The 19818-nt window shown below is 39.6% G+C and overlaps 1 protein-coding gene across 2 annotated transcripts in view; it reads left to right on the plus strand.

Annotated features, from left to right (window-relative positions):
* si:dkeyp-14d3.1 (transmembrane protein 132C) overlaps positions 1–19818 on the plus strand; it is a 130831-nt gene that overhangs the window by 58880 nt on the left and 52133 nt on the right. For both annotated transcript variants that reach the window (XM_040156112.1, XM_040156114.1), the window contains one exon: positions 10302–10448. In XM_040156112.1, coding sequence (XP_040012046.1) covers positions 10302–10448 — 147 coding nt within the window. The remainder of the gene's footprint in view (positions 1–10301; positions 10449–19818) is intronic.

Below are 19818 nucleotides of genomic sequence, written 5' to 3' on the forward strand. Positions count from 1 at the left end.
GATTCTTTGTGTGGAGATATGGTCCTGCAGTCTGAATGAAAAGTTGCAGTGCACTTGTTTCTCAAATTTATAAGGCTATGGAGAAAAGGGAAACAGCAAAAAATAAAAATTAATCAAATAAAATAAATAAATAAATAAATAATTCATCAACAAACATTTTTTCATTTCTAGAGCAGCCTCGTCTGATGATCTGCATGCGCCAGCCTTTGTACCTCGTTGTTGATTTTTTGTCCTCATTCCTCTCCTCTTCACTTTTGCCAGTATTTTAAACATGGTTTGCATTGATTTATTCGCTTCCCTCAATTAAAAGCAATTTTGTGAGCATTAGAGTAAGCCATGCTGGGGGCCTTTTACTGAAGCAGGCTGTTCATTACCTCATTGTGGTTGTGTGTATGTGCGCATGTGCCCGCTTGTCTTTGTGTGAACTCCTGGGTGGTTCTGTTATGCTTATTTCACTCTGAACGTGTCTGCACATGCGTCAGCCTATGCGTGTGCCTTACCATTCATGTTTAGCTATACATAGCAGATGGGTGCTGGTGTGTATCTGAGATTCCCTGCACGTGCAGGGCATTAGTTCTCTGTTTGCAGGCTAAATCCTCATGTTGTTGAAGTGATGTCAGTTGCCTCTGCCATGACACAAAGCTTATCTTTTACAAACTCCCGTACCCCCTTGGGAAGGGGAGACATGGGGGTGGGGCAGAGGATGAGTGGATGTGTAATAGAAGGCAGGAAGCTACCGGCTGGCATAAATAACCCTGAGCTCTGGGGGAAGGTTAAGAAGCCAATGCCATGTTGAATACTAAACGCTATCCCTGAAGGAGTCAGAGCCCCTGCAGCCACCCTGTCCTCCCCAACCTGACAGAGCTCTGTGCCTCTCATGCCAGTCATCACATCGGTGTGTCAGGGCACACAGATCTCTATTTGTCAGTGACTATGACCGCCATCCACCCTGTTGATGGACACCTGCTGCATTACTATTGCATTGGTACACCACAGGTGGCAGACTGTGTTTTGGTTTGAGGCAGGGAACATTTTTAAACTCCAGCAAAGTAAAGTGTCACCTTTTGTAACTTCAGGCACCAATTAATTCAGTTTTATTAACATTCAAAAAATAAGCACTCTTTGACATTTTGAAGTAATATATAATCTGTAAAACATGTCATCACGATAAAATTAAAGTTACCTCTACGTTTTTTGTTTTTTTTACCAGTTTGTAGATCCAGCAACAGGAGTGTACAATAAGATGAACAGCAGGACATATACAGCAGGTGTGCATGCATGTTATAAGTGCATACAAAGTATGTCTGTTTTCGAACTATTTTTTTTTTTCATATGAGGTAACTATGGTAACTTCTTGTAGCGCTGATAACAATGAAACAACTTGGATGAGACAAACTTAGCGAGAAACTGGAGGTCTATTTTTTTTAAATGCCTTTTAAAAAAGTAAACAAGGAGAAGTTACTAATGTGGTAGCAGCTCTGTGTAGGGGTATTTGTCCATGCAGATCAACCTGAAACTTATGTGGCTCTTTGCAAAATCAACTGAGTTAACCTTACGATTTAGGATGCTCACTTTTATGTGATGCATCCTTTAACTCCGACCAACACACCGCATGAAACCAGAGATGACATCAGTGTGTACGCAGCAGAGCCACAGCCTTCAACATAGCTTCCCATTTACTAACCATTTCCTCTGGGCACGCAACTATTTATTCCCCCCATTTTCTCAAAACTGGAAATGAATTGAAAAGGAGCAAAAACGGGGGAAAAAATAGCGAGCGAGTAAATCTCTCATGCCAAAGGCAATGTTGTGACATAATCTCTTCATCACAGCTTAACAGAGGCCTGCTCCTATGAGTATATGTTTCTGCGTTTGTTCCAGAGTGCGTGTACATACATGCGCATGCCATACATGCGTGAGTACATGTGTGCATGTGCATTTGTGAGTGTTTGTGTGTGTGTTTGTGTGTGTGTACTGACACATTTTCCTGTGCCTGTGCTTGTGTGAGTTTTGAGAGCGTTTACTGTTGTGCTCAGAATGAAAGGCGAGTTTACCTACACACACGTTCATCTGCAGATTAGCCTGCGGCTGCATGCCTGGCCCCATGCAGGAAAGAGTGGAAACACACACTTTCCAGCAGCCTTTGTTGAGCCTCACTACCTGCTCACTCTAAATAAGCTCCTCAAATATGTTTTGATATCCTCCAACAAGAGATGATACTGCAATTCACAGGTTACCAGAGCTATATCACAAACCTTCAAACTAACTAACAGTAGTCAGTCATGCTGCATAATAAAGAGACACATTCTTGAATTTGTTAAATTAAATTTTGTCTGGTTTGATTTAAAACCCTTGTATCTGATGAAACTGGGGAGGAAAAGCTGTGCAAATATTTTATAAGTCTTTAAATACCTTAGAAAAGTCACATCTGAGTATAATTGACTGTTTTTGTTTCTCTGAGCTGCTTTTTTTTCTCCTAAATGTTTTTTTTTCCCCCACTCACTGCACTCTTGAATGTCGTGAAAATCCAATTAGGTGGACACATTCTGCGAGAACCACGCTCCACGATAGCAATCATATGAATTCCTCATATGGGATTTTCAATGCTCCCCTCTCGTTGCTCACACAGTGTCTACACAGAGATAGTAGTAATTGTATAGTAATTGGCAAGCAGATCTCAATACAAAATGCATCTCCCCTCTCTTTTATGGCCACTCAGCATAACAATGGGTACTTCTGTAATCTCTGCTGTGTGATTCAGGAATGAAAAGCCAATGAAATGTGTCTCCTAGCAGGTGGAGAAAATGACTGCTTCTGTGGGTAGGGCATGTTACTGGCACTTAATGTCTTCCACACTGACACGTGAGCAAACGGCACATAATTGTCTGATGTACTGCACTGCTTTAGACTCTTAATACTAAGTCTTTTCTGGCAGGCTGTGGCACTTCCTTCGACAGCCCTGTTCTACCAAATAAAAATTAAAATATGCCAGTCTATATGCTGTAATAAATGTTAATATTTGCATGGATACACGTGGGGAATTCTAAATACTTTCTAATCATTTATGTTGGCATTATGTATCTTAAAACGAGGGAGCAAATGAATAATTCATACTAAGAGAACAGGCTGATGTGAAGCAGATAGATTGAGGATATTGTGTTTACCTGATCAGGCTGACAGCCAGCAGACAGTGACGGTCTCTCTCAACCTCACGTTTACATTTATTACAGTTTTCATAAAGGGACTCAAAATTGTTGTGTTAGCACATTACATTACATGTGATTCACTCTAGCTGTCATCCTATTGACATTTTAACTGTTTCATATCTCTGAGCCCCTGTAAATCTACAAACACCGGTCATTTTGGTCTCTTGTAACCTATAGTATCAAAGCATCTGTTTTCCTTCTCTGATGAATGGTTGAGTTGAGCAGCACAGCAGATTTAAGTAACTGGATTTAAGTAACTACAGCGTACAGTCACGATCTGTGACTACAAACACACTCTTCCCTAACCTTCTTTTCTCCTTTTCTGTCTCACTGTCTTTCTATTTACTTAAACTCCTACCTACCTATGGCCTCACCTACAGTATTTCTTTTTGTTCTTTTCCTTTTCTTTTTGAAAAGGAAATTAAAAGAAAAAAGAATAAGAGTCAGCAGCTCTTTAGAGGTATTTCTCCATCCAGATCGATCTGAAACAATATGGTTCTTTGCACAGCTCTGGTTTCCTGCAAGCATTCAGAACCAAACATTAGGATAGACTTGATGTTGCTGTGGTATACTGGAGATCAAATCTGTCGGTCTCCCTGCAATTATGTTTATATACAACTAAACTGCAACAACAGATACGTTTTGTAGGAAACAGAGTTATGACCGGACTACGTTTTCTATTGACATAATGAGGACATTTTGTTAAGTTACGTATTTGACAAGTCGCAAAGACGTTGTTGCTGAACGTATCAGTAAAATGTTCACAGAAAAAAACATATTTGTTTTTCGTCAAAATATCTGATCTTGCAGTACAATATCCACTTGTCGTGACTCCAGCATTATTACACTTTTTTATGGTTATGTTTAGACTCTCACAGCACTTGGTTACAGACTGTGGTCTGGTTTAATACAGAAGATGTTCACAGTGACTTCAGACGCAAGGTGTTTATTTACATTTAACCAAACCACAATCTTTCCCTAACCTTGACAAAAGTGCTTTGTTGACTAAACTTAACCACACATGGGACTGTGGATGTGAACCCTGGTCTCTGATGTGACAGTTGTGCACCTTGTACGCACGCCATCCAGCCCGACCACCTCTGGCTGAATCCACTGCCGTTAAGAAACAGACAGCTTCATTAATTCAAAAAAAAATGTTGAATGTAATAAAGTCAGCAATTATGTTTCCTATGAAATCTATTTGCTGTTGCAGTTCTGTTGTACAGTATATAAATGTGATTTCTAGGAGACAGGGTTGTGTATATGGACCCTTGTTTTTAGTTTGTACTGCCTGCTCGGACTTCAAGATGTTAAAGTTTGATAAAGGCACCCTGGGCTATCCCCAGTCTTGCCTCGATGACCCTGATAACCTACAGTATATGTCTTTACAAACACGTGTACTCATAAGCAAGCAGATACACACAACTGCTCAATGCTGTCTAATAGCTAAGAGGGAGGGTTGGTGTGGTAAATCCATCAATAACACCACACTTTATTAAAGAGATACGATCCCCTGCATACACTCTCAGACACATACACACACACAAACACAAAATCAGTAAAAAGCATTAAAAATTAGTTTTGACATTTTTCAGACTTTGAAAGAGTTCCCATGTCTTATTGTACATTGCAGACATACAATGAGTCTGTTTTGATATGTTGCTTCGGCATTGGAGTGTGGGTATTTGGGCTGATTTATTTTTTGTTTGCCACTGTGTGTGTGTGTGTGTGTGTGTGTGTGTGTGTGTGTGTGTGTGTGTGTGTGTGTGTGTGTGTGTGTGTGTGTGTGTGTGTGTGTGTCAGTGTCTGCTCTTACAGCAGTTATGGTCTGTGAAGCAGCAGACTCGTAGATGAGCGCAATGCTTTACACTGTTCCATTAGTCGTCGACCACAAACCATCACAAAGTCCTGTCCTCCCGCTGTCTTTCTGCCATTCCCCTACACTGCAGCTTCACTCTTTTCCCTGTTCCCCACTGAGCTGTTGCATTCCCTGCACACTATTTATGTAGGCAGGATGGCACAATAAAAAAGGAAAGGCTTCCTTGGGGAGCTGCTGATTATGGATGCATATGGTCCGCAGAGGAGTCAGTTTGGAGAAATGGTCATAATAGGTCACCAAACCCTGTGATGCATGTTAGCCAGGAGCAGCATGACAGAGCCAGATGGAAGCAGACCACAGAGGTAACTGGAGTGCAGCCCGGGTCGCGGGACACAGACTACTGGCTGGGGACTCCCATTATCGTCCAGCCGCAACCTTATTGGATTTCCCCCGGAAATGTTTATTTCTTTCACTGCCCCGCTGAGAAGTAGCTCTCGTATTATCTCATCACTATTTATTAAGGGAGCCCCTGAGGAGTCTGAGCATACATTCAGGTCTGAGGGAGGATGGGCGGTATAGAGAAAGTAGAGGCACAGAGTCAGAAGAGGAAAAGAATGAGAAGATAGAATATACAGTGGTTGCTGCATGATTTTCTTCCCTTTTTGTCCAAGAAAGGGCAGTGATGACATGAAATGGCATTGGAATAAGGAATGGACTGCGTTTTCTGTGTTTTCTGATTGCCTCTGTAATTTCTGCATCCACTACTCTTTGTTCAGCTCAGTCTGGCTCAGATTTACTACGGTGCCAACTCGTCAGGTTCTCTTGTGATTGCTGAGAATGTTGATGAGTTGCATCTAGTGTAACTTTAAACTGTTAGCTAAATGCTGCTTCCCTTTCACACGTTTCCGCTTCTTCCCTCTGTGGTCCGTTGTCTCTTTACTTCCCCTCTAGCTGTGTAATACTTGGCATTCAGAACATTCAGCCTCGATTGTAGCTCCATGACTTCCCAGAAAAACTATTCACAGACTGAGGAGAGCCCAGGTGCATTGACATAAAGTGTTCCCTCCTCTTTCATTTTCAGGGGGAGTGTCACCAACTTTGAGGAGAGTTCTATCCAACTGCTGCGAGCGTTGCCCTTGACTCCAGTCTTTAATTGGGTCCGGAGCGATACAGTTTGGTTGTATTAAATGGGTAAATAAGACAGCAAGATTAAGGAGAACATATATACAGCTACTAGGGATGGCCATTTCAAGCAAAATGCTATTTGATATTCACTGGGAACTATTCGACTACTCTTCAAAGCTTGTCCTTGCATGTTTTTCCTGTTTGTACAGTAGCATCTAATCTCACAGTGCCACACACGTTTTACTGGAACCTGGTAGTAATGTCTTCTTCTTCTTCTTTTGTTGTTGAATGGTGGTTGGCAAAACAGCTTTCAGGTGCATTACTGCCACTTTCTGGCGGTAGTAACACATTACTTGCTACCAGGCACCAGTAAAAACAAGGGAAGATATATTTTTTAAGATGAGACGATAGAAGCATAAACTATTCCATTTTTTATATTAGAAAATTCGAAAACCATGTCCCATCCATAAAAGCTACATATAAAGATACAGCTACCTGAAATATACAGTGTGCAGTGTATAATACTCTTTTATTAGCCATGCTAGAGCGGCATGGCTTAAGGGATGGCAAGGTCATTTTGTTGGATGGTCTTTCGATTGGTCCACCACTTTGGTCCAGACTGAACTATATCAAATTCTATACAGACATTCATTGTTCCCAGATGATGAATACTACTGACTTTGGTGATATCTTAACTTTTTCTTTAGCGCAACCAACAGGTTGACATTTCTGATCATTACCAACATGTCTTGGTAAATATTGGATGGATTAACATGAGATTTGGTACAAATATGCATGATCCCCAGAGGATGATACCTAGAGATTTGGGTGATCTCATTTCTTGTAGCACGACTAGCCGGTCAAAGTTTTCACTCGTCTAGTGAAATATCTCAAAATTAACTAAACTATTAAATGGATTGACACCAAATGCTGTACAAACTTTGTTTGTCCCAGACAATGAATCACACTGACTTTTCCTCTAGTGCCACTATGAGGTTTTGTGTGAAATGTGAAAACAACAGTTGGAGGGATTCACAATGCAAATGGTACAGACATTCATGACCCACTAAGGACGAATTGTAATAACTTGTCATCCAGCGCCATCATCAGGTCAGATTTTCCCAGTAATTTGGTTTTATGAAGAGATACCTTGCAAACTAATGACATTTCAATCAGCCTGAGTTGTATTTGCAAATGTTAGCAGGCTAATATTGTACCTGCTAAACATCACCATGTGAGCATTGTCATTCTGAACTTGTTGCATTGTGATCATGTTCATGTTCATATTTAGCTCAAGTGTCATGCTTGGAGTTTAATAAATTTACTCTGGTAAATATTAGTTTTGATAAATATGAGGATTGCATACTAAGTTATGTTTTTAGAGCTGTCCTATTTGAAGGCTTATATTCCCTGGCAGAGGTTACAACATGAATCTAATAGTCACTAGCGTTAGATGACTGCTATTTAACCTGCAGGAGACTCCTACGCTGGCTGGTTACAAGGCCAAACTGACCATTAAGTCGATAAAACAGCTGCTCTGTGAACTCAGATGTGGTCTGTTGAGTAATGACCGGTTCCCCTCTGAGACTCGATTGTGTTTAAAACGTTCTGAAGCATCACTGGAAACCACTGATAGACATCCTGATCACTGAAGTGTAAAGAAACCAGATACAAGACCCTGCTGCTCCCGTTGGGACACGAGGAGGACTGTGCATAAGCTTTTTGTGTGAAAGTCGTATGCTCACTGCCAGTAAGTTCCTCCTCAGCACTTCCTTTCACTCAGGCTAGAACAGTGGATCTTCCATTTAGGTGTGTGTGTGTGTGTGTGTGTGGGTGGGGGGGGGATTCACCCTTGGATTGATATTTAAGCTTTTATTGTTGTGATTTCTAGTGAGTTAAGATGAAGTGTTGTGATTTACTTTTTGGTGCAACCACTTTTCCTCCTGTGTCATATAAAGTTAACAGGTTTAGGTGATTCCCTGCTATTCCATTATGTTTAAGTTTTGCAAGCACATTCGTGTTACTTTCAGTCAAAGGAGGATAAATGGGAACATAACTATAGCCTTCTAGTCAAGACATGACAAGGATGTTTTTAAGGTTTCAAAAATATAATATCTTGTGGCTGCTTTGTATTATGAGCCATTGATCCAACCAACTGTTTATTTACTATAGCAATTATTTGATCATCTTCCTTTGCAGAATTTGGAATGACATTCTGACAAAGGGACTAGCATGTCAGATTTGTTTTGTCCTCCCCTGCCTAGTTTGACAACTTCTTGTTCCATTATATTGGCCTATACAAGCACAGAGTGGTCTTCAAGTCATAACTATAAACATGACAAAATGTAAGAGTATAGATGTTAAATAATGTTTAGTAAACCTATAACCATTCAACTATCACCCTCTGGTCAGGAGCATGAAACCGAATTTTTTTCGCACGTGTGGGTCCAACATCACCCCCTGCACACTTATGCATGCTGCTCATCCACACATTTACCCTCTCTCTGTTCTCTGGGAAAGAAAAAGACAGGACCAAAGTCCCTGCTGAGAGATGATGAATGGTTCAGGGCTTGCTTTCATTCATAAAAGCCTATATTTGTTGGTGTTGTCAGGTGGAACACCTTACAGTTCACCTCACATCAGGCATGTTCTGAAAGATGGCAAGCTATGATTGGTTGGGGTCCAGTGCGTCACCTGCCATGTCTTTCAACCAAGTCATGGCTACAATTTATGACTCTTTGGTTGCCTGGACTGACACAGATCTCATCTCAAAAGACAAAAACAGCGTGTACTCCAAAACTAAATATGTGATTGTGTGAGTTCTGGCAAAATCTGTAAATGTCTGCAGGCCTTCATTCACACACACATGCAACAAAGAGGAAAGCAGCTGGTAAAAATATATCAAAACATCTTGGAAACACTGCAACACAAAAATATGATTACACAGACACTTACTCATATGGAGTACACACACATATATACACACAAACATTCAGAGCTACCCTTACGTGTTGTGTTTATCTTCACTCTTATAGCGACGGGAGGCATACCATCTGTCATATTACCCAATTCCACTTCGCATATAAGCCCCCTCCACAACATGATAAGACATCACATCAAAGAAAGAGGCTTGACCGGAGAGGGCAGACATACTCATTGGCATACAGACAGGCAATCGCATAGAACATTTTAAAGTGCAGCAACAAATTCAAAATGAAAATAAAGTCCTATCTTTGGTCTCATCTGCCAATCTCATCTGGTATGGATTGCATAGGAAAAGTGATTGGGCCCTCTGTTATAATTTAGTCTTCTCTTCAATCCTAGAACTTCGCTGTCACTCTCAGACCAAATCACACAGCCCTTTGAACATGTTATACTATGGAACATTAATCTATTGTATGTGGATATACTTTACAGTATGGGTTACATTTAAAGCAGATTTTCATTTCCAGTTTTTTTTTTCCTATGAAAATTTTCCTTCTTTGCAGTCCGCTGAGCCAAAGATATTGACGCGTTTTAATTTTGCTGCTGTCAAAAAAAAACTTTACATAGGGTCCTTTTCAGACTGTGAGATAGTGAATCTATTATTTATGAGGTAAATGAGGGAGAGGAGTGACATAATGGTACGGTCACATCCCACTTACGCATACCCTCATGTCATGGTAAACAGCATATTCACCACAGACGATTTTGATTTTAATTTTGATACATACTTTTTCGAATCAAACCTAATGAGATTTTAGCAAAGATGTTCACCAACACTTACCAGACAGTTGACAATGCACTAATTGCACATTAAAATAGCAGATGTTGTCTGTGTTTTGGTTACTTGTTTAACTGGTGAAACACATAAGACAACACACATGTTTAAAACAACCAGTTGTTCTCTTGGGAAACAAAAACAGTGTGATCAAAAGCAAGATAACAGCTGTGACATCTTTTGAAGACAACACAGTGCAGTGAACCATCTGGATAATGTTTTGCTAGACAGAATGATGAGGGGGGAAAAAATCATTGTCTTTTTGGACACAGCTGCTATGCATGGATCAACTGGATAAATCCAGTGATTAACTGAAATGAGCATCTTTTTGGGAACAGAAGAGAATCTTTCTGCTTTGTATGTTCATAAACATGTCTTTCTTTCTCCACAGAGTGAAGTTGAAAGAAGGAGTGACATTTCTTGGGGCTCGTCCCAGCAACCCAACTCAGTGGATAGTTAGCCAGGATTTGAGGAGCGAAGGCCACCGGGTGGTGACTCTGCACTGCCGCAGGAAGGAGTCCAGCTACGATCAGCACAGGTAAGCAGATAAATTACTTCACTTTAAAGGAACACATCAAGGTTTTGGGAGACTGGCCGACTGATTAGTTACCTTTCCTTAGTAATGTGATTTTTTTTAACATATAGCGAGCATACTAGCAAACAGTTGTCTATTTATACCTCTAGCAGACACAGAGCAACATTAGGAATTATTTGGAGTCAGATGGTAAATGTAAGCCCAATATTTACTTTCCTTTTAGCTCTGTTTTGGTCTCTAGCAACTCCTGAGGGATTTTGGCTGCTAAAGGCTAGATAACTGACTTTGTCTGCAATTTGGTGCTGGGCAGGTAGCATACATTGGGGTTTAGAAGTACTTTTTTCTTCTTCTTTTTTTTTTTGTCAAAAACTGCTGCCAGCTGCTGCAAACAAGTTTGATGAGAGTGGTGAGGGTGAATCCAAACATTTAAAACAAAAAGTTGCGGGACATAAAACCACAACGATGAGCTAAAAGACACTAAAATTCTCAGCAGAGTCAAGGGGAGCTGCATCACTGGGTCATATTTCTCTGTGGGTTTATCAATACTGGTGACCCCTCCAACAATACATGTAGTTATTTTTTCCATTGTCAATATAAAAATTATTAATTATTGCAGCTTTAATTTCTATTTCAACTAAACACTGATATGTATGTTCATCTGTCCTTTAGTGATTTGTAGTCATATGAGGTACCCACCGGCCACTTTCTTCATGGTCAGCTGATACGGCAGAAGTAGTCCTTTTGCTGTCTAAAAGGATTTTTAAATTGTATGCAACAAAAAAAATAGACTTCATAACACAATTAAAAATTACTCAAATTAATTTTACAGCTGTTGCAAATTCTCATTTCTCACTTTTGTGATACTCAGCCAGTGAGATAGCAAGATCACTTAGACTGAGTGATGGTCCAATCTCCTCAAAAATGCTTTTACAGTCCTTTACATTTTAGAAAGTGCTGTTGCTGATTGTTCACATTTTGCAGGAGACATTCAAGCACTGACACATACAGTGTGAATGGTTATCTAAGTGATGTTCCCTTTGCTGAAATGACACACTTGACTTAGAGGCCATGGGATATGTCTTGTTGAATCCACTGTAGGGAGGGAAGGTTAATAGACTATTGCAATATCCCCTCTTCTCTAACTTTCTCTCTCTCTCTTCATCCTCCCTTCTCCCTCGTGCTTTTTTTTTATTTGTATACTTATTTTCTCAGCTGCCATAGCCTTAAAGTTGTTTTGGACATTTCCTATCTGTATTCATGTCCTTAAACTAATCTGGCAGATAGGGAAGTGATTGCCAGCACTTGGAAAAAGGTTGCTGTGTTAATTAACTGCTGATTGAAGGCCTTTGTGTGTTTTAATGGTTTTCCTTCTGGGATCAGGAAGCACTTTTAATAAATCTAACTTTCTAGTGACAGGTGTAATTTTATGGATTAGAGACAGATTTGGGGTAGGAGAAAGCTCCACTTATTTGCTCTGTAGCATTCGTTCCACTTAGCAAATTCTTAACCACTCCCTTAAGAAAACAGGATTCTTAACATTGCAACTGCAACTTTATAATCAAACTTGTGTAGGGGTTATTTAAGTGTAGAGCAGTATATGAAACATGTGTAATTTAAATCTGTTGGTCCAGTGATTTCTTTAGACATGCTGCTATTAGTGGATCACGGCGAGGAATGATTATGGTGTAACTGCAACTCCATAGCACATTAAACAAAGATAGCCGTGCCTGTCTGTGAACAGCCGTTGGCTCTAAAATCAGAAATGGCTAATAAAGATTTTCTTTAATTGACCTCTCATGCAGTAATTTGTTGTGTGACATCGCAGTGCCACGTTCAAACCAGCAGCTCAGTCGTGCGGGTTGCTCATGGTTGCACTCAGATCTCAGGGGCATGTTTTTAACGTTGGTTTAATATTCTCACTACTTAGAAAATACAGTACAACTTTACTTTATTAACAGTAAGTTGCAAACATGAGCTGCCTTAGGGGCTCAAAGTCCGCACTGAAACTTCTTTTCATATCTTCCGTTCACTTGTATGAGAAGTTCTGACATCTCATTCTTATAAATGGAAAGGTTTCAGCGGACTGCAAATATGCAGGGATGCAAAATATGCTGTTGATAATCATTATGTGTGTATATTCCTGATCCGCCCTCTTTTTTAGTAATTTAACAATAATGGCCAGAATATCTGTAGCTACTTTAGTTTGTGATCATGACTAAAAGCACATGATAAGCTACAGAAGTGAGACGAAAATGATTTCTGCCATCAGATTGTTGCAGTACACTAGTAAGATTTTAAACACATGATTTTAGAGCTGGTTTTATATTATTTTAGTAAGAAGCCTGAATGTTGAAAGCCATTTTAGTGCTCTTTTGCAGCTGGTGTCAGCAGTTTAGTGGATTCACTTGGAAATATGGTGAGCATGAACATGTTTCTGTGGAATAAAATTTTTGTTTTAAAATCCCAAAACACTACTTGCTAACCTGAATATGTGAGGGTCTGGCACAGATGGTCCAAGTTGAATTATAGGCCTTTAACATTAATGTTCCCATAGATTTAATATAAAATGCATGTGCATGGCTCTAAGCGGAGCTGCAGCATCTTGAACAACATAAAAAGGAGCTTTCAACAAGCTGCAACAGTGAGCAGGAACACTTGGCAGCTGGCTCCTCCTTCCCTCTGGAGCCGTTCTCCCCCTTTTATGCAGGTATTAGTCTCTCTGCTCTGCCTCATGACCCCTCACCCCAACACAACCAGACAGACACACACACACACACACACACACACACACACACACACACACACACACACACACACACACACACACACACACACACAAAACGCACACACACTTTTGCTCTCTTATTGTAGTAAAATCATGTTTTATTGATTTACTAAGTGAAGGAGCCAGAGACAAGAGTGAGCATATTTAGTCTAATCCCTGCTGTTTGGGCCTTGTACGATGGACTGCTCCTTAATCCCCACAGCTGTCAAAGTCACTTCACAGAGAAGACCAAAGACGCCCCATGATGGCTATACAATACACAATGCTCCAATTTTTCTTTCGTCTTGTCCTCCCTGCTCCCAGTCATTTCAATGAAGCTCATTTAGAAAGGGATTAGACATAGCTATTTCATCTGTTGAGCTGTCATTCAGCCTCCTTTCCTCTCTGTGCTCCTTTCATGAGGATAGTAGGATGACGAGGTGTGTGAATGCTGTAAGTCAAACATATGTGGATCTAGTTTACATCTTAAGTTTTGTTTTTTACTGGACTGGCCACTGTCCAGTGCTACATCTCCGTATGTCCGTGGCTACGTGAGTGATAGAGTTCAGTTTGTGATAGTTTCCCCATTGGCCATTGCTGTTTCAACATGAAATGGCGCCAACTTAACGCCTTTATTGCTAGATTTAACAGATTTTTCAGAACCCATTAGTGACTTTTTGTCCAAAAAAACATCAAGTGAAAAATCTCTTTCAGAGAGTCGCCATTGTTGCTCCGTGAGCGCAAGTTTTCCCTCCTCATTCAACTGACCGCACAGCAGCTCACACAGATGTGAATGAGCTTCTAACTTTCTCTCTGAGTGATCATTTTACAACTAAATAAAGCCTAAATCACAGCACAGCCATTGTCTTTAACTTGGTGTGCAATGGTGATTTAGCCAGACGACGTCATGGTTATAAAATCAGGATTTCAGCAGTGAAGAGCAGTAGCTTGGAAATGGTTTGGAAGTGACTGCTGGTTAACATGTAGACTTAATGGGCCGCGTTTCAGATACTATTTCATACTTGTTTGGTTGTCCGACGAGAAAAACAGAAAAACATTTAAATGAAAACAGCTTTATTGGGAATTCAGCTGTATTAAAATACTGCATATGTGAGCACAGACAGTAGGATAGAAAAAAACAAATAAAGGGGTGAAACCGGCTGATGTTAGGCAGAATGCAAATACGATGCGATGAAGTCATGATTATGCTAATTGGCGTATTACATCATCAAGCGATATTTAACAAACTTTCAAGCAGCCATTAGCTACTTTCCACTGAAAGGAGTCATTTACAGCATTTACACGACCGTTTTCAACTGTGTCCTCAATTTCAAACGTTGACCACACACTAGGTTTTGATCTAGTCTTTAGAGGATGAACATGATTATCCATTTAACAAGATACGAGTTCTGAACTGCATTTTGAGATTGCTCCTTTTCTCAAGAACCGCTCTACCTAAAAGTACAATGTGTTTGACCAGTGACAACCTAGATTTTTGGATGTTTTTGATTTGTAATTACTTGTCCTTATCTTAAATTTTGTGGGCATATCTGTGTTGGGTATAGTTTATAACTTAGCAGATTGTACCTTCACCTTACTAAAAGCTGTTCACTTCCAGTCCTGTTAAAAAGGTGCCCAAAGACTTGAAAGTTGCTGGATAGTCACACTGAAAAAGTATTTATTCTATTGATTATTGTATTGAGTTATTACTCCACTTCAGCACACTCAAAGTTAAGCGTTCGTATCAAATGATTTGCCCATGAAATTTCCCCGCTTTTTATTATTGTTATTATTATTATTGTTGTTGTTGTTGTTGTTGTTGTTGTTGTTGTTGTTGTTATTATTATTATTATTACCTTTTCATGCATTGCATGTCCACTTTTATGTGAAGCCACCAACATTAAACATTGGGATGTAACCAAGAAAACACATTGCTCGGATGGAAGCATGGAAAGCTGAAGGAGTTGTGAAACTAAATAAAATCACAATTTTTTTTTTTAAAAGAGTGAATTATTGATTGTCAGCTACTTCCATATTCCTACACCATTTCGAATGACTGGCAATGAGTGGCACTTACCAAATGTAGACTGCCCCTGTATATAACAATATTGCTCTGGCACAATCTTGGGTGACATTTACACATCGAAACTAAAAACTGTGACATGCAGAAACAAAATGAACTTTCAAATATTTAGTGTCAAATGTTTAATAAAACTCAATTTTTTTAGTAATTTCCCCAAAAATACTTTCAATCCAGAAAATAATTTACTAAAAAATTAAAGAACAGTGTAGCTGTTAGAGATGGATACTCTTCTCTTTGTTGTCTCAATGCTTGGATGAAAGGGTGAGAGTGGCTCAGCCTGTCAGGGTGCACAGCTGTTAGCAAGTTAGGTAATGACACTGGCAAACACACAATATATGTCATCAGTTACTGCTCTCATGATTCTAGCGAGGCTGGACTTTCATCTTGACATACACACACAAACACACACACACACACACAGACTGAAAATTGGAACCAGACCAATCAGACTGTCAGTTGTGGTACAAATGGATCGTTGCCACTGCCACTGAATCTTAGATTATGGACTGGACTTAAGTGTCATTGAATAATGTCTGTAATTGAAATGTGTGTGTGTGTGTGTGTGTGTGTGTGTGTGTGTGTGTGTGTGTGTGTGTGTGTGTGTGTGTGTGTGTGTGTGTGTTTGCCATGATGGGAGCCCAGTCCCACTGCAAGCTTGAGAGCACAGCGTTACCGATGGGTCAGGTGTACTCCATGTGCAGGTTCAGTCAGTCACTTGAAGCTACTCACCCTGGCCAGCTGAGCTGCTCCTTTCTTCCTACTCACAGCTGATGCTTCAACCACACCCGAATCACTGTGAATTCCCATTTAAAAAATAAATAAAAGAAACTGCCATTGTGCACTTGCCGACTATTTCTTCTCAACTTTCAAATTAACATAACATCTATTGTAAAACATAATATATATTTCTGACAGTATTCATCAAACAACACGAATTTCATTATGCAGCACATTCTTATCATTAGTTTCTCAGCCCTGAGGACATTGGATCCTGCACACTTTGCCTTTCTCTGACTGGTGGCATCAGCCTAATAAAAGCAATACTTCGGTGACAGTTTTTCATCAAGGGGTGCTACAGTGTAAAGACAGGTTGGGCTTTTGACTGAAAATAACAGAGCTGAATTCACCTTGAGGGAAACGCCACCAAACACCTGATGTCAGTTCTTTTCAACTCAATGAAGGAAATCGTTTGAGCATTCCATAATGACTAATTAGCTGTCCTCGATTTTGTCATGAGATGTTGTAATGAAAAGCCAGATCTGCTCCAGTTGTGCTGCAGGCTGGGACACACACGGTAAAGCTGCATTGGGTTAAATTGGTGGGACTTCATTCCCAGATCGACTAAAGAACAATCGTTTTTGAGCAAAGCACTTGTTCATGTAATTACCTCCACTAAGAACATGAAGTAGCTGAAATAACCCCTCTTTATTATACGTCCCCATTTTTTGAGGACAGTCCCCGTTTTTGGTTGCCTGACCCTGGCTGGGGCTGTCCCCAGAATTGTCCCCGTTTTTAACTGTGGAGTAAAAAAAGACTGCAAAGAAAGCCCAGGCAGCAGACCAGAAGGGCGGACGTCTTGCATCGTGCTTGTTTTGGCTAACAGAGGGCGCTGGCTGCTCGCCATAGCAGCTTCGTAGCATTCTTCTACTACTAACCACTTGCTCGCCTAGTTTTAGAGAAAACCGCTGTGTAAAAACCGAACAGACACTAGCAAGTGTAAAGTTAATCCACAGCATCATCACAAACCTCTTTTCAAGCCAGGAAGTAACCCAGGGTTAGAATCGGGGTGGGGTTACAGGATTTAGGAACCGTACTACCAGGTGATAGGTAGCTGACTTGTAGACATACAATCTAGTTGGATGTGATCTACAAATATAGTGCATAATTTTTTATTTAAAATATTTAACATGCTATTTGTTTAGCAGGCGTCAAGGGCTAATGCCCTTTTAACTTGTTTTAGAAATTGTAGATGGGGAATATGACTCAGCCTGAAAAATAAAACAGGAAGAAGAGCGAAGGAGATAGGGGAGGAAAGGTAAAAAGATGATTACAGAGCGTGCCGATTTATTATTCTAAACAATAAAATACAAAATAGAGGCAAATAATGGGAATCTGTTTACCAAAGTATTTTATCTAATAGTGTACTTATGTATTATTAAAGATCAGAAAGGAAGGAGAAGAGAGTGAGAAGGAAAAATTAAGAGTAAAGTGAGGACTGAAGAATTAAGTTGTAAGGCAAAGAGAGGAAAGACAAACGAAGAAAAGAAGAGGAGAAGGATTGAAAAAGAAAAAGTTAAGTCTTATTAGTTAAGTCAACAGTCAGCCTTCACCAAAGTTTATTACAGTACCACATGGTCAAAATATATGAAACCGGAACTGCCCCCCTTTTATTTCACAGATAAAAAATTTGGATATTTTAATGATATATTGACCAACGAACTGGGAATATCCTTGGTTTTCGTTCCAGGTCTGGTCACTTTAGATCGTGGGAGAATGTTGCACTTGTTATTACTTTGAAGACTAAGTAATTAATTGTTAGATTAGTCTCTGCTTTTAAGCATATGCAGTAATAAGGTGGAAGTTCTACAAATAACAATTGTCTAATCATATCTTAGCACCTGTTACTAGGCACAACAGGCCTATCAAGCTTTGGATTTCTCCATATGCTGAAACAGTATGTATAGGGCTTTAATAAGGATGATACTCAGAATCTAAAGAGTTTGGAGAGAGGTGTATCTTTTATTACCATTAAAAGTATAGGAATGGATTAAAAAGTATGTAAGCTGCAAAGTTTAGCATGCCCAGCTAACTATCAAACTACCTACAGCAGTAAAGTAAGCTAATGTCATTTCCAGAAGCAAGGTGCTTCATTAGCTAGAACTAGCATAACTATTATTATGTGGGTTTACAGGTTACATTAAAAAATATCTGATCAGGACTGGAACATAGTAGCAGTATATTGCATGTATTATTATATATACTCTATTGTAAGCATCCAAACCATTCAATGGTTACATTAGGGCAAAGAACATTTTAGTTTCTGTACTTTCTGTATTTTTATAAATAACACTGTACTACAACACCAGGGTTAACTAGCTCTACACTGCAATACATGAACATTGCGGCTTCCTTATTTCCTTGTCTTGTTAATAGACCATCATGTGGTGAGGATGCTAACTTTTCAGTGGGCATTATGCTTTAGCCTCAGTCTTTTGGCACGATATTATGTTTAAAAAGTCAGATGGAGAAGGTTTTTTCTACCAACTCACAGAGTTTAGGGTTTGTGTTATCTTGAGCTAGCTTTTGTTGCATTTCAGCCAACAAAATCCATGGATTTTAGCTGGAAATGACTGGCCTCTTTTTGTTTACTTGTGTGTGAAGAGTCTGAATTTTGAGTGTTAAATCTGCCACTTTTATCATTTTAAACTTCATACATAGTATATGCCAAAAGTAACTAAGGGGAACAGGGCTCAACTCCAATTTCGCTTGTATTTTGCTGTATGCTATTTGTTATTTGTCATCCTGTAAATACTGGCTCCCTCTCTTTGACAGGTTAAGATTTTCAGTGATGGTGTTACAGTACATCAAAGAAATCAGAAGTCCCTATAGAAAGGGACAAAATTGCTATGCGGAGTACACACATTGGCTGAAGTGCACTCTGGTAGATTGAAAAGTTCATTTTGTCACCATTAAAAGTGAGCCCATTCAAAACAAAAGCAGTCCTGCTTCCTCAGCATGTCATAAGCCATAATTGGAGGCCTCAGTAAAAGTGCCATGTCTGGGCATTGGTAGTACATTAGGACTGTCTGGGTGCAGATGGATCTCCTTTGTGAGCCACCACTTCATTAATCCCCCACACCACACCCGGCAGATAGACAGTCGACATTCCTCTCATTACAGCCACTCCACAAGAGAGCCAGTCCAAGTGGGACGGGAGGGGGGGGTCATATTTTAAATATCTTTTTTAATTTTCCAAACTTCAGACAGGCTCTTTGCGGCCTGTTTTACATTGTCTGAAATCTGTATAGAGTTTGGAATTAATGTGATTAAATTCAGCGTACATTAATTTCAACATAAAGATACATGACTTTTCCTCTAAAGCAGACTTGTAGATCTCATCAGTGTGAATGGTTCAGATCCCAGAGGGAAAGAAATCATACAGCTATGTAATAACAATGTGAGATTTGGCAGCGACCTGGCAATTTATCTCAATTTCAAAGTCAAGGGAACCTTTAAGAACATAGTTATTTATAGTTTGTGACATTTACTGCAAAACTGAAATGAAACAAACCAAATATAGCTTTTTTAGACCTCAAGGCCCCTGAAAAAAATATCAACCATCTTCATACAGCCATGGTTGTATCATTATTTCTCTGTTATCTTAGGTTCTCAGAAAAATGTGCTTCTATGTGGTTAATTGTATGAGATGTAAAAAAGTCTAGTTATAGGAAGAATGATGGCTTTCAAGAAAAATCCTTTAAAAACAAAATTCTTTTCACAGACACTACAGCACATTAACAGGTCTG

The sequence above is a fragment of the Xiphias gladius genome, chromosome 19 (assembly GCF_016859285.1).
Source record: "Xiphias gladius isolate SHS-SW01 ecotype Sanya breed wild chromosome 19, ASM1685928v1, whole genome shotgun sequence".
Classification (NCBI taxonomy): Eukaryota; Metazoa; Chordata; class Actinopteri; order Istiophoriformes; family Xiphiidae; genus Xiphias; species Xiphias gladius.